Source organism: Oryza glaberrima, chromosome 5, assembly GCF_000147395.1.
Source record: "Oryza glaberrima chromosome 5, OglaRS2, whole genome shotgun sequence".
NCBI classification, from domain to species: domain Eukaryota; kingdom Viridiplantae; phylum Streptophyta; class Magnoliopsida; order Poales; family Poaceae; genus Oryza; species Oryza glaberrima.
The window spans coordinates 23,807,075-23,822,030 of NC_068330.1; the positions used below are offsets into that span (position 1 = coordinate 23,807,075).

General features: G+C 44.7%; 3 protein-coding genes across 4 annotated transcripts; all 3 read left to right on the forward strand.

Moving 5' to 3' along the window:
- The first annotated feature begins 1,397 nt into the window (after window positions 1-1,397).
- LOC127773732 (FHA domain-containing protein DDL) lies at window positions 1,398-7,180 on the forward strand. Of its 2 annotated transcripts, none has more exons than XM_052299899.1 (11): window positions 1,398-1,532; window positions 1,677-2,580; window positions 3,183-3,214; window positions 3,503-3,566; window positions 3,754-3,811; window positions 3,967-4,059; window positions 5,004-5,118; window positions 5,485-5,532; window positions 5,651-5,696; window positions 5,799-5,869; window positions 6,503-7,180. In XM_052299899.1, exons 2-11 carry the CDS (start codon window positions 1,684-1,686, stop codon window positions 6,540-6,542), a joined length of 1,464 nt encoding a protein of 487 aa, XP_052155859.1. In that variant the 5' UTR covers window positions 1,398-1,532; window positions 1,677-1,683; the 3' UTR covers window positions 6,543-7,180. The 2 variants fall into 2 exon arrangements, with proteins under 2 accessions (XP_052155859.1, XP_052155858.1); XM_052299898.1 differs by having other exon boundaries at window positions 1,399-1,532; window positions 3,500-3,566; window positions 6,503-7,144.
- Window positions 7,181-9,171: 1,991 nt separating this feature from the next.
- Window positions 9,172-10,002, forward strand: LOC127773734 (uncharacterized). The gene has a single exon (XM_052299901.1). It carries the CDS (start codon window positions 9,231-9,233, stop codon window positions 9,783-9,785), a length of 555 nt encoding a protein of 184 aa, XP_052155861.1. The 5' UTR covers window positions 9,172-9,230; the 3' UTR covers window positions 9,786-10,002.
- Window positions 10,003-12,430: 2,428 nt separating this feature from the next.
- On the forward strand, window positions 12,431-14,471 carry LOC127775035 (uncharacterized). Its single transcript, XM_052301344.1, has 4 exons — window positions 12,431-12,897; window positions 13,516-13,636; window positions 13,728-14,004; window positions 14,153-14,471. Exons 1-4 carry the CDS (start codon window positions 12,431-12,433, stop codon window positions 14,311-14,313), a joined length of 1,026 nt encoding a protein of 341 aa, XP_052157304.1. The 3' UTR covers window positions 14,314-14,471.
- Window positions 14,472-14,956: the final 485 nt, after the last annotated feature.

Sequence of the window (14,956 nt, forward strand, 5' to 3'; positions counted from 1 at the left end):
AAAGAATAAAAAACAATATGACCCATGTGGGCCCCACATGTCAGACTAACTCACCCCTTCCCATCTTCCTCCTCTCCCCATCTCCCTCTCTTCATCTCTCTTGCGCCAGATGCGGATGGGATGGGCACCAAAGGCGGCCGGGCTGGTCCTCGGCGGTGACGGAGGGCAGCACAGGCGCCTCCCCCCACTCGACCGCGCCGCTGCGGAGCTCCACCCAAACGGCGACGTTGGACACGGTCTCCAGCCGCGACGACGCGATGGTGAAGGGCGCGGCCAGGGGCACGTTCAGCGGCCGCGCCTCGGCCGCCACCACGTCAACGGAGAAAGTCTCCTTGAGGGCATCGGACCCGAACGCCTCCGCCGGCGCGGGCGGTGTCGGTGACGGCGAGACGGCGCGGAGGCGGGTAGCGCCGGCGGGTGGTTGCTGCCTGCCCACCCCCGCCGCCGGTGCCGGGCGATTGCAGCAAGGTAAAGGGAGGAGGAAGCTGCCGCTGGCAACAGGGAGGGACGGCGCAGTCGCTGGACCTCCTGCTGATCCAGTTCCTGATGCCCGACAACGACGCGTGCCGGCAGGCGGAGGAGCAGACCCGGCGGCTGGCGTGGGACCCGCAATTGGTGCCGGTGCTCGTGGATACAAAGCAGCGGTGGAGCTGGTGGTTCATGGCCGTTGCCCTCTCGATCTTCACGGCCTTCCATGTACGGTGAGGGGGCGCAGCAGCTCGTTGTCCAGCTCTCCGTCTTCTAGGCCATCGTCTGGCTCACACTGCTGCTATTCGTGCTCGAGGTCAGGAGGTGCTCACACGGCACCTCGTCCTCCGACGAGTCGTCGTCGACGACGACGACGCCGGCCAGCAAGGACGTCGAGGCCAGCGCCGGCGCCGCCGCATCCACGGTCGTCGTCGTCGTCGCGGCGAGCGGCAAGCCGGAAGCAGAAGAGGGGTTTATTTTGACTGACATGTGGGGTCACGTGGACCCTGCCATTCTTTTATTAATTTGTGTGTGAAACTGATATTTAGGTCCCACGGAATTTATTATTTTTCCGGATCAAATTGCCACATCAGTGCCACGTCAGATCGTGACCAAGTCAAATTAGCCACGTAGGTGCCACGTTAACCAAAACCACCGTCGAAACCGCTGAGGGACCTAATATGCACCGGTTTTGATAGTTCAGGGACCCATAGTATCTGGTTTTACGGTTGAATGGCGAAAATCGGATTCCTTGACAAGTTAAGGGACCTTAGATGAACTTATTCCTTATGGGGTGACACTAGTAAAATGGGCCACCACAGAGTCTTCCATATGGGCCCTCATCTAACTGGGCCGCCGTCGCTTAGCAACTTGGGCTCTCTATTGGGCTTTCGCGGTCGTCTTGATATTGTACAGCCTTCCCGGACTCCGCCTCCGGTTCCGGATTGTTCTCTGAAGCCGAGCCCTCACAGAGAAGAAACCCTCGCTTCGCCGTCGCGGCTGACCGGCCGCCACCGGAGATAACCTCGTCGCCGACGACTCCGCATCCGCTTCCGCCGCACCCGGTACGCTCCCCTTCCTCCTTCCCTCCCTCTTTTTTTTTTTTGGCGGCTCCTCGGACTGAGGCCGCACAAAACCCTAGCGATTCCGCGATTTTTCTTCGTAGTGCTGTTCTGAATCGGTTTGGTTTGAGGGTGATGCTGCTCCAGGTGGGGAATGGCTTCGGCGGTGGAGCGGAGGGAGCATTCGCGGAGGTCGGGGCGCTCGAGGTCGCGCTCGCCGGTGAGGGACCGTGGCTCGCCGCCGCGCAGGCGGAGCCCGCCTGCTCGGAGGGAGAGGTCACCGGCTCCGAGGAGTCGCTCGCCTAGGAGGAGGTCTCCTGTTAAGACTACTAGCTCACATAGGGAGAGGTCGCCTGTTCGGAGGAATGGCTCACCTAGGAGGTCTCCTGTTAGGAGTATTGGGAGGTCGCCACAGAGATATAGGGTGAAGGAGCAGGTCAGGTCGCCGAAACAAGCTCAGTCACGGTCACAGTCTCCGTCACCTGCCAGGAAACGGGAGTCTCGGTCGCCCTCGCCGCGGAGCAAACGATTGAGAAGGGCTCAGAGTGAGCGGGAAGGTGCAGATGCTACTGAGGGTGACCGTCGGAAGACCACCAGCAGGGAAGAGCGGGACTCGGGGAGGTACAGGGAGCGTGATGAGGGAAAGGATGTGTCAAGGGATAGAAAGACTGAGAGGGAGGATAGTAGGGGCTCTTTTAAGGACAGGAAACTGGATCGTGATGATGATAGGGATCACTCAAGAGATAGAAGGTCTGATCGGTCGGGTGCTTCAAGGGAGACATGGTCAAGCCGAGATGATGAAAGGCGTGATTCAAGGGGTAGAAGGTCTGATGGGGATGATCGAAAAGTCAATTCCAGGGAGCAAAGGGCGGATCATGATGATAGAAGGGATTCTGCAAGAGAGAGAAGGGCAGACCGGGATGAGAGCAATGGTGAATCTGGGAGATCATCTAGGCGTGGGCGATCAGTGTCTCCAGAAGAGCATAGGCATAGGGGTAGACATGAATCCCGCCAGTCACCGAGGTCATCTAGAAGTGCAGCACATGGTGAGGTGTGTAATGATATCTGACCCTTTTCTTATACATATCCACCTGTTAGTTGGCGTAGTGTGTTCTTTTGTTTCATGATTGTCCCTTGTTTCTGTTCTTTGTCTGATAACCTGCACCCAAATGAATAGAAGTGAAAAAAAATTACTACCTCCGTACTCATAAAGGAAGTAGTTTAGGACAATGTTTAAGTCAAACCTTGGGAATATAAATCATGAATAACTCTCAAGTTGAGTTTGAAAATGTAAAAATTATACGAATAGATTTGTCTTGAAAAATACTTTTATAAAAGTATACATATATCACTTTTCATTAAATATTTTTATAGAAACAAGAAGTCAAAGTTGTGTTTTGGAGACCGTGTCGCTGTCCAAAACGACTTCCTTTACGAGTACGGAGGGAGTACGCCTTGTTATCAGCATTGTTGACACTAAACTTGTGGGTCTGTATTCCATGTAAACCCTTCTTGCTTCAGAGTTCAGATTCTAGAGGATATAATTAGTTGCCCGCTATCCTTTTCATTTCATACCAATGTGGTTTCTTTTCATGTTTGCTATCATATATGGCCCGTTAGTTGCAACCTAAACTTTGTTTTGATTTATTTCAGGATACAAGCTCTGTAACAGATGCAGCGTCACGGTAAGCATGCAAAACTCTATATTCAATACGAATTGTAAATTTTTAGTAGAAGCATTGCTTGCAATTGTTTTCTGTTGTATCAATGGGGCTACGCGTGTTATGGGTGTCATACCCTCTTGCTGGAATGGTTTTGAACTTTTGATGCATATCAGCATATCCGTTAAGCAACTGTAGCAGTAGTACCTAAAACAAACAAATGTATATTTGACCAGCTACATGAGCGCAATGTTTTTGTACCTGAAATTTTAGAACTGAAAATATTATATTTGATACTATTTTGGCCAGGAGTGTTGATCATGATTCTTTGGTGAAGATGAATGCTACTGCAGAAGCTCTGGAAGCAAAAGAAAAGGTAGGGCATACTCCATGATGAAATTTAAAATAATAACAATTTTCCTTTTGTTGTGTACAGTTTATTTATATGATGCTTGCTGTTTTCGCAGATACAAAATACTTGCCATGTCAGCTTTCTTTTTATTTAACCTTTCTCTTCATTTGTCATACACTAGTATTTTAATAATTTCATTGGTGTTTTGCAGCAAAAACCATCATTTGAATTGTCTGGAAAGCTTGCTGAGGAGACTAACAGAGTTGCAGGTGCTGTTTTGAAGCCCTATATCTTTCTTTTTGGTCATGAACCTAAATGTTACACTTTACATTAATGTTTGTTTAACCACCAACGAGAATTTGTAATTCCTTGTTCTTTGCTGTATTGCATTGTCCTCAGAGTTTGCAATTTACTTCCATTTCAGGTGTAAATCTGTTGCATTCAGAACCTCCAGAGGCTCGCAAGTCAGATATTAGATGGAGACTCTACGTCTTCAAGGGTGGTGAACCACTCGAAGGTAGTTATTCTTGACTTGTTACTCTATATATGAAGCTAACTTTTTTCCTTTTGTCATGCTATCTGTTCGAGTTAATAGTTTTTAATAAATAGAAGAAAAAAACATTTTTTGGATTTGCCAGTCTGTAGAGGCATGTTCTTGTCTAGTTCAACAGCTGTTTCTCTATTTCCCTTCCCAACATGGCCAAACCAAAAGTAGGTTCTGTTAAAAGCAGTAAGCTTAACTGACTGTGATGAAGCGAGTATGGAACATAAAAACATTTTCGAACTAGCTTAATTTCAGAGAGTTTTGGGACGAACCATTTAACGTGAGCAAAGGCACTAACGAGTGGGTCACTATGATATGAGCTTGCATTGAATCAGTATCATTATTTACATTTTCCCCGGGGAGTAAAAGGGCTCTTTCTTTTCTAGAGTAAGGTCGATATGTGTACACGGCACAGCCACCCAAGTTAAATGCATGCGTGTGTGCACGTGCCTAACTAGAGTGGAGGTCTAGATCTCATAAAAGGTGTTCACATGCTTTGAGAACTAAACATGCCCTTATCTGTGGCTTAGTTGTCTAGCCCTGGGGAAAGGAAAGAGAACCTTTGTTCAATCGATGGATCAAACACAGGACCATTGGTTTGTAATAATGAAGCCTGCCTAGTGCTTTGCTATTGTTCAGTTCCTTACGATACACTGGCTTGTGAATATATCCAATGATACTGTTTGAGCATTGGTATTGTATGGATAGCTCACTAGTTTTAGTTTTGAACGGAAGTGAAATAACTGAAGTGATGAAGTTTATTGTGATGAACAGCAAGTTAAAGGTTGGGCATTATAGTGGTATAAATTAAATGTGTAGGGTGGTAAAAAAATTCACGTGCTTACATTAGTGATTAAATACTTCAGTTTTGCTTTTCTTGTTTGACTGTGTCTTGTGATGCTATCTTGATTGAACAGAACCATTATATGTTCACCGGATGAGCAGCTACCTTTTTGGAAGGGAACGGAAAGTTGCAGACATCCCCACAGATCATCCCTCCTGCAGTAAGCAACATGCAGTTCTTCAATATAGGTAAGCATAGCAATCTTATTGTTTTTTGCCTTTACTAGCATATTGCCTGTGCGTGGCAACAGGATTTTAAATAAAGAAAATTATCATTAACTCATTATTATCATCATTTTCTGTGTATATCGCCCCTTAATTTATGTATATATTTGTTACTGACATGTGCACTGTCCTATTTTCTTCTCACAAAAAGTAGGAAGTTGGTGGTAGGGGTGGTTGACATGTAGGCCCCCCTTTTCTATTCCAAAAAAACTAGGGAGCTGGTGGTGGGGTGGTGGCAGATTCACCACTCACCATCACCACTGCTCCCTTTTAAAAGGAGTATAGATTGAGAAATAATATTGTGATTCACTCATCTCTTTGCCTTTTCAGACTTGTAGAGAAGGAGCAGCCAGATGGCATGATGTCAAAGCAAGTGAGGTATTCCTTGCTAATAACGCATATAATTTTTTTTAATAACAAGTACTAATAATTCATGATTATCTTAGTTCTGTATGCTAGTCTAGATTATGATGTTTTTTGCTGCTTTGTTTGATAGGCCTTATCTGATGGATCTTGGTAGTACCAATGGAACTTTCATTAATGTAAGTCCTCCAGTGATACTTTTACTACTAATCAGATACACTAGTCGCATTTCTAATAATATTTTCTACCCAGTCAATATTTATGTTTTGATTTTTTTTCAGGAGAATCGTATTGAGCCCAGCCGTTATTATGAACTCTTTGAAAAGGATACCATTAAGTTTGGCAATAGTAGGTATGATCAATTAAAGAAAGCATCACTTTTTTGCTTATTTGTATATTGCTCAATGTATATGTATCTTTGGTATGTGATGACTTAAATTAACAACTTATTATGAAAGTGACAGTCTGGCTTTTGGCATTCTCTTTAATTAGAGCTTTTATTTTGATTTGTGGTACTCTTGGGATAAACATTTTTTCTCCAATAATCTAAGTAATATCTTTGTAAACTACGCCTAATTGTTTTTCTCAATACAATTTCCAAATGAATCTTTAGGTGGTATATTAATGTTTATAAATATCAAGGAATCTCAAAATGTCTACATTATGGAAACATAATTTTCCTTTATGGAGCCTTGACTTGCAAGCTCAATCATGTATAAATGTATAACATATGTTCGGAGCTCTGGAGATTTTGAAGTTTGCACACAGTGCCCCTTCCTAGTTCATACGGTTTTCATCCTTCAGAAGCCTCATCTTTTTGTTCTTAGATGGATGGTACTATTTCTAATCCATATTTAGGGCCCTTTTGAGTCTAGTTGCCCAAAAGTAAATATAATATAATGATGATCAGCCTCTGCTTCTATATGCCTCCTTACTAACCCCGTTCATCTAAAATCTGACAAATGTTTTATTGTTTTTTTTGCAGCCGGGAGTATGTTTTGCTTCATGAAAACTCGAAAGATTGAGGATTGAAATTGCTGGAAACTTTGCTCCATTGTTACCTGAGATTTTGACGTCCCTCTGCTGCTTGTTGTTTGTACTATGGTTTCAGTCGCCTGAATATTTTTCAAGAATGCCTGAAGGAACATGGCAGAGGCCGGTAATCTTCCGTTACATTTATAGGATTCTAGAGCCTAGACTTGTTTTATCCAGTGGTTGATCTAGTACCGCTACTGACTTCATGGTTTTGTCAAATACAATGTCATATTGTCACTGCCATATCATAATTATAATCTGCAATTTGTGACTAGTGAAATGTTGGCACTCTAATCTATTTGAAGTCTGAGAATCTTGACACGAGATGAGCAATAATCTGATATAGCCAAGCACTGAAGCAGTTCTGTTGGCTCAGATTTTATCATTTAGAGGTAGCCAGGTAGGGGATACTCTAGCTTCATTACTATTCTACAGTTAAGCAGGCATCGAGAAACAAAGCAGGTAGCCCACTTTGGGCCCAAAAAAAAAAGAGAGCATGTTTCGACTGTGCACATGGTAGATTGCTAGTGTATAATGCTCGAAACCTCGACAACTCGTCAACTACACAAGGTCAGTGGTTTCTAGCCGCTATATATACTGACCGTGTTCCCAAAACCTTTCTCCATCCGTGTACCGATTGATCTGCAGCAAGCTTCAGCTTGCTCCTGCATCTATCGATCATGGATAGATCACCGTCTCATAGTCTTCTCCTCTGCTTCCTCCTCTTCGCTCAGCCGTTGCAAGCACGGATGCTAGGTAGGCAACATAGACGCTTTCACTCACATGCATCATGTGAAAAAAAGAGCGAGAGAGGAGTGCATTTGGTAGCTAGTAATTTGTCATTCACTGACCAAACGCATCACGCATTGTCCTTGACCATGTGAAAATATTATAACAATGGTTTGATAGCTAATTTGTCTGTCTGTTCTTCACTGACGAAATTTCTCCTGCTGTTTTTGTCGTTTCAGGAGAAGCCTACTCCTCCCATCCACATCTTCGTGCGTCGGCGTGGCGGAGCAACGTCAGCACGGATGACGGTGGTGCGCTGGTGAGGCCGTCGCCGTACATCTCGCCGTCGCCGAAGCACCCGGCGCCGCATCAACACGGCGGAGGTGGCGCGCCGCCGCCGATGTGGCGGCCGGTTGCTGTTGCTCCGCCGTTGGCAGGACACGATGACCAACCTGCACCGCGACAGGGTCCCCCAAGCCCGGCAGTATACACCGTTTAGACGTCTAGTTATTTGTTGTAACCTTTGATGTTACAAGGTAGTCACTGCCATTCGTGTGATTGGAATGCCGTTTTGTTTGGGAAATTTGAGAGCCATCGGGTGAGAATATGAAAAACAAGCTAAATTCTACTTATTCACGGGGCCTATTTGGAGGAGTTTCTAGTTGCTGCAGTTTCTCCCAGAATCATAAGCTCTCCCAAATAGTCCAGCTTTTGGTCTAAATTCTAAAAAGCTGTAGTTGTGGAATCAGAAAATGAAAAGCTAGAAGCTGGGAAACCCACTTTTTCCAGATTCTTAGAAGCTGGCTACCAGCCAGCTGCTTCTCAGAATCTTAAGCTCCTCCAAACAGACCCCTCGTTCATTTTTCAGATTCTACAACTACAGATTCTTAGAATCTGGGTAAAAAGCTGGACTGTTTGGGGGAGTTTCTGGCAGCTGAAGATTTTAGGAGAAGTTGCACCTACTAGAAGCTCCTTCAAATAGACCCTTAGAATCTAGATAAAAAGCTAGATTGTTTGAGGAGCCGAAGATGAAATTGTAGTTACAAGAAGCTCCCTTAAACATGGCCTGATTGGCTGATTATGTTGTCAATTATCAAAACTGTCAGCTCCTCGCCATCAGGCTTCCAAAACCTGCTAGTGACTGGCTGTAGCCTGTAGCAACTAGCAACCGGTTTGTGGTAAGTGCAAAAAAAATCGTTGAATGCTCGCATGGTTTGATGGTTTGAATGCTCGCATTAAGATATGTGTGACTGCAAGCCAAAAATCTCACCAATTCACGGCCAGATCGATCGCGATCGAGTGAGCGCAGAAGTTTGACACTAGCTCCGGCCATTCACGCACGTGGGTTTTCGCGGTTGCTTCCTAGCTGTTGAACATTTTTTTTTTCTTTTGAAACTAATAGCTGTTGAACAGTTACGTTGCTAGCAACCTTAGCTCGCAGAGAAAAAATGCGTACGGTATTATTCCAAAAAAAAAAATTGCGTACGGTAGCAACTAACTGACAACATACGGTCATTCCTACTCCAGTGAGTACTCCCTCCGTCCCAAAAAAAACCAAACCCTGGATTTCCGTGTCCAACTTTAACTGTCCGTCTTATATGAAATTTTTTTATAATTCGTATTTTATTGTTGTTAGATGATAAAACATGATTAATATTTTATGCGTGACTTGTCTTTTTAATTTTTTTAAATAAGATAGACGGTCAAACGTTGGACACGGAAACATGGTTTGTTTTTTTAGGACGGAGGAGTAGGAACTAACAAAACCATTGACTCACCAATCGCCACACACATTGTCGACAAGTACAAGCGCCGTACGCAATTAAACCCTACCTATATAAAGAGCTCGTCGCGAGCGCTGCAGCTTGCAAACACACATGCACACATCTCTCGATCCATTGATCGAATCGAGAATTCGAGATCAGCTTCCTTCTGATCTCCTTCCCGCCATGGAGAGTTCGTCTCGATCTCCTTGCATTTGCAAGCTGCTGCTGATGCTGATGCTTCACGTCGTCCTGCTCGCTCCTCCGCTGCTCCAAGCTCGCCCGCTCGCGCTCGGACATGGGCATCGTCTGCAGGAGTCGCCGCCGGTTATAATGCTGCCGACCGACGGCGAGGCCGCGGCCGCCGCCTCGCCGGGACTGGATGTGCCGGGACAGCTGGGACGATCCGGTGGGGCGCCGCCGCCGCCTCGGTCGAATCGGCCGGTGACGCCGCTGGCCGGGGTCGACGGCGGCGTGTCGGGGGGAAGGGCGCCGACCAATACTCCGCCGTCGCCTCAGCCGGGTGGGTCGACGAAGCCGCTCTCCGACGACGACGGGAAGCCGCTGGTGTGGCTCGCTCCGCCGCCGCCGCAGGGAAACAAGCCGCCTACCACGTCTCCACGTCTCCGAACAGGCACGGATCCCCCGCTCCGGCTGCCGGCGCCGGCGGATGATGCCGCCGGTTTGCTCCACCTGATCCGCGTCGCCGTCGAATACGTGATCGGCGAACTCGAAGCCTGATCGATCGAGACCGAGGAAGAAGATAAAGTTAAACTGTACCATTAATTAATTACCAACTGTATAAATGTCTAGCTTAAGTAGCCAGCTAAGTAGACGAGCACATGTATATTTATTTGGCAAGCATGCTAATTTCGGTTAATTTCGTCACTAGCTATGCTGGGTTCGTCGTAGGCTCTGCAAGGCTAGCATATATATATCTATCGATCCTCATGTATATTTCGACCTTAATTAACATGTATCTTTTCAATGTTTCAGTAAGTCTGAAATTCTGAATCAATAAAAACTAAGTTGTATTCAGACTTGTGTCTTAATTATAAGTTTGCCATGATTTAATAAATTTCAAAATTTGTAATTAATAATATCCGGTTGTACTTAGTTTGGGTCTCACAATTAATTATAACAATATTTTAAGTTTTGATAACTTTATAGAATTCGGGAATGCTTATTATCGACGGGCTATACTCGTTGACGAGATTTGTAGAGTACAGGGATCGTTAGAATCAGGGTGTACCTGAGACTGTATCAAGGAGACAAGAAACAAAAAATTATACTGGTTTAGGCATTCAATGAGAGTAATAACCCTAATCAAATTTATATAGATTATAGATAAAATAACACAAAGATTACAATGGGGGATATAACAAAGGAACTAACCCGCTGACTAAGAGCAAGTTTAATAGTGTATAGCCAACTACTAGCTCCAATTCATCTATAGCCAATGTAATAGCTCATTCATACAATAGTTACATACTACACTATTAATACCTGGTCCCACCAATCATACACACACTGCGTCTTGGAGTCCGTGCTACAGCCGGCTATAAATCTGTAGCCCGCTGCTCTTCTCTCTCCTCAGTTATTTTCTTAAAATATGTTTGCAGCTCATAGCTAGCCTGCTATTGTACCTGCTATAATGCTATCGAGAATGGCCCGACGAGATCTATCCTAGCTCGTGTTCGTGGAGCACCACAAGAATGTCTGAACACTCCTTTTTTTTAGGCGAAAGGGCAGGAGTTCTACCAATTTCATTAAAGAAGAGAAAGCAAGAATACAACAACCCCTTGCAAGTTTTTGGATCTAGTTCCCGTCAAGACACGAGACAAAGTCTGAACACTCTGAACCTAGCAAAGAGCTAGCAATTTTCCGTTACTCGTTTTCTTCAGTGGTTGATCTATAGTAGCTAGTATCCCTAGTGAATTCATGGTGTTCCAAAAAAAAAAAACAGCTTTTCTTGTTTTTTCGCCGGACCCCATGCCTTGTCACTAATTCATTATCATAGCATGCATGATTATGATTAAATGAATAATTCATTTGTGACTAGTGTCATGTCAACATTTTATATTGCTGAAGTCCCGAGAATCTTGGTATGAAATGATAAATAATATGTAGAGCCAAGCACTTGGTCCAATTTTGTCATATATACAGAGGTATAGATAGGGTTCTGAGCTAGCTGTAGCTTCGTTCATTATTCTACAGTTACATGTACAGGCTGACAGGCATCGCCGCACCCAATTTGGGTGCAGAAAAATGAGTAGAGAGGTGACAGAAGAGCTAAGCACATGTAAGTATATATGAGCATCTTTAGGTTTGTCTACTGGGCTGCAGTACACATGATAATGCTGGAATAATCCTTGAACTATATATAATCCTCTGGTCTTAAAGAAAAATCCCTTTCAACGACACAAGTCCAGTCTCCAGCCACTATATATAATGACCGTGTTCCCAAACCTTTCTTCATCCATCTACCGATCGATCTATACAACAAGCTAGCTAAGAGCACATTCAGCTTAATTTTAGCTTCAATTTAGCTCTCTTGCATTAATTATCGGTCGGCCATGGACAGATCACTGTCTACTTCAGTGGTGCTTCTCGTCGTCATGCATTTCATCCTCTTTGTTCAGCTTTTGGAAGCACGAACACTCGGTAGGTAACAACCATCATAGAATTAACAGTACGTTTCTTTCAGTCGCATTGATCATGTGATAAGGATTAATGTTTTTGATAGCTAATTTGGCCTGCACTAACTAACAATCGCATGCATCATGTGAAAAAGGAACAGGATTGATATATATAGAGCATGTATACTATTTGTCCTTAATTCACTGACGAAGTTTCTTGTGCTCTGTTTCTGTCCATTCAGGAGACGCGTATCAGCACGTAGATGCGTCGTCGTCGTCGGCGTTGCGGCTGTGGAGCGGCGGGGATGTCGACGGCGGCGCGCTGGCGAGGTCGTCGGCGCACGCTCCGCCGGCGCCGGGGTCACCGCGTCCGCCGCAGCATTCGCCGCGCCACCACCGCGGCGAAGGAGGCGCGCCGTTGTTGTGGCCGGTCGCACGTCGCTGCTGCTGCTCCGCCATTTGCAGGAGGACATGTTGGGCAACCTGTACTCTCCCCAGGCCAGCCGGCAGTGTTAGTATACACCATTTAGTTATCCAATTCGTAACCCTTGATCAGTTCAAATCTAATCGCTGACAAGTGGGCCCAAAAGCAGGTGGGACCCACATGTCTGCGAGGAGTACTGCATTGCGTGTCCATGCAACCTTCATGTTTAAGGAAGTCTTTAGACTTGTTGTGGGCATATGTTAACACCATCCGTTGAACAGTTGTTAGAACCCTAACCCTAGATTGCGATTCGGCGGGCGGAGATGAGAAGGCCCACCATAGAAGAGAAACTGGCGACCTACTCCATGTTCCAGGTTCGTCAGGGATCCACCGTCCCGATCACCGCGCGGGAGTGGCTGGACTCGCTGCCGCCGCCGCCGCCGCCGCCGACGCAATCGGGGGCTAATTCCTCCACCTCCCTGCCGCCGCCGCCGCCGGCGGGGTCGGCAGGCGAGGCCCCGGCGACGAGGAGGAAGAGGACGCCAGGGAGGTGGAGGAGGATCCCTCGCACGCTACCCCATCCTTGCCTGAGAAAGAGGCCCATGACATGGGAGGAGCTTCTCGCGGACAGCTTGGACATGAGCGATGAGGCTCACTGCTTCAGGGAGGAGGATAAGCCCGCTTTCCGCGAGTCCAAGGCGCAGATGGCCAGGTTCTATCAGAGGATGATCGACATCGAGAAGAACAGCATCAAACAAATCTTCCGACCCCGCGTCCTCTCCGATACACCGTATGTTAAACCCCTTCTTCTTCTTCTTCTTCTTCTTCTTCTTCTTGTTTTTTTTTTGCTCATGGGTATGTCAACTACATCACTAAGAAAACATCATACAAATAGAACTTTCCTTTCGTAGATCCTAACACACGTGAAATTGCACACCCATTATATTCCTCAGTACAAAATTCATGTGAAAAACTATCATTGTTTTTTATCACTTATAAAACAGTAGTGATCACAGCAAACAAGACATCGATAATTCAGCTTAGAATAGATCTCCTAATGACACAAGGAAGAGGTGGAGACAGAAAAACCAAAGTTACTTTGGAGATGAATCCTGCACGATCCTGTAAATGGGTAAACTGATATTAGAACCTGCAACCATTTTAATTAATAAGAAATGTGGATTTTTTTTAAGCTGCATTTCCATTCTTCGTCACTAAAACAGTTAAATTATAAAATAACTTCAGTTGATTCATTTCCATTCATTTAGCTGGTGGTAAGAGATAGAACGCATTAACTGTGTATGCAACAGAATGCAATAGTTGAAGTGAAATTGAACTTTTAAGTGAATACCTAAAATTGGTTGTCCAACACACTGTTGAATCTATTACTCTTTTGAATATATTGCAGTGAGCAACATTTGACCGCAGAAGAGATGGAGGCAGAGCTCGCTGGCAAGAAAGTTTGTTCCCAAGCTCATCACTTCGCAAATTTAGCAATTAACCACTACAACAATATTGAGGAGAACATTGTAATAGCCCTTTTCTTTTTTTGCTTTCCATGACATGATAAGTCTTAATGTTGTTGTAAACTAATAAACCTTTCTGTTTTTGTTTGTTCAGGTTAAGATTGAGCTTTGTACTGTTCTTTTATCAAACTGTTTTCATGAGATATGTGGGTCCACATACGCCCATGTCAACTTTACTGCCAGGGCTCAGAATGATGATCAGGCTAAGAAGAGCCTGTACTTTGCAGAGCTCAAGTTGAATCCGGATCTTCTGGCAAAGAGGATGGAACGCTTTGCAGAGTTGAGCCTTGATCCTAATATTGTTGGATGTGCTGATGATATCGAGCCCATGTGTGTCGTCTCTATCCACAACCTCCAGGGTTCTTGTTTTGGTATGTTTATTATTGTCGATCAATTTACTGTATTCTGATTAATATGCTTGCTTATTTGTAATTACTGTAAGGTTATTGATGCTTGTACGTGTGATTGTAGGACCTTCTCAGCGATTTATTTGATATGTTGGTGTTGCTTTAATTGTAGGTGGATGCCATGAGATCAACAGGAGAATTGATTATGTAATGACGAGGAATCAGGACTATGAGCGTTGTCACTCATGTAGTGACCGTATCAAGCATCCATATGGGACAGAATTTGTTGCAGGGCATGATAGTTCCAAGATTCCGTATTACACTGCAGGCTGATTTAATAAGAGCATATTCATTGTTGGTTTTTAGAGGGGATCCTAGAGGAGAGAGAAGTCATAGTGCTAACTGTATACATTGTGGCTATTTTTCTAGCAGAAGGTCTCATCCAAAGACCATGTAAACTTTTCGAAATAGGATAGTGCTATCTATCTAATCCACGACTAAATTTTCCATTTTCAGGTTAACATTAGAAGTTTTGAGTATTCAATTAGTATAAGTATAAAAGATAGTGTTGACGTTTTTGTCACCACAACGATTTACAATGGTCACTGGTCGGTGCCCCCTCCGTCCAAAAAAGACCAATCCTATAGAAGACTTGTGGCTAGGAATTCTTTTTTTTTTTTTGACAGAATAGAACGGCTTTGTATAGAAGGCTCGGGCTTCTTTTCAAATTTGGTCAAACTTTATTATATTTCTTCCTTAGTGTCAAATTTAGCTGTCAACAGATAGATTGGAAGTACAGTGCAGCGAAAATTTTGAAGTCTCACAATGCAATTTCTAGTTCATAGAGTTTTCATCCTTGAGTACCCTGATAATTTTATTCTTAGGTACTCCTAAATGGCATTATATGTCATTAATCCTATGTTCCCTTTTGCGCCCAGTTACCCAACAAATTAATGATTATAGGGTAGAAATAATG

What these genes read in the sequence shown, in the direction of transcription:
- LOC127775035 (XM_052301344.1), top strand. Translation starts at nt 12,431, where the DNA reads ATGAGAAGGCCCACCATAGAAGAGAAACTGGCGACCTACTCCATGTTC. An exon ending in CGCGTCCTCTCCGATACACC is followed by an intron (nt 12,898 to 13,515) that starts GTATGTTAAACC and finishes AATATATTGCAG; the next exon opens with TGAGCAACATTTGACCGCAG. An exon ending in CCTCCAGGGTTCTTGTTTTG is followed by an intron (nt 14,005 to 14,152) that starts GTATGTTTATTA and finishes CTTTAATTGTAG; the next exon opens with GTGGATGCCATGAGATCAAC.
- LOC127773734 (XM_052299901.1), top strand. Translation starts at nt 9,231, where the DNA reads ATGGAGAGTTCGTCTCGATCTCCTTGCATTTGCAAGCTGCTGCTGATG.
- LOC127773732 (XM_052299898.1), top strand. Translation starts at nt 1,684, where the DNA reads ATGGCTTCGGCGGTGGAGCGGAGGGAGCATTCGCGGAGGTCGGGGCGC. An exon ending in GAAGTGCAGCACATGGTGAG is followed by an intron (nt 2,581 to 3,182) that starts GTGTGTAATGAT and finishes GATTTATTTCAG; the next exon opens with GATACAAGCTCTGTAACAGA. An exon ending in CTCTGGAAGCAAAAGAAAAG is followed by an intron (nt 3,567 to 3,753) that starts GTAGGGCATACT and finishes GGTGTTTTGCAG; the next exon opens with CAAAAACCATCATTTGAATT.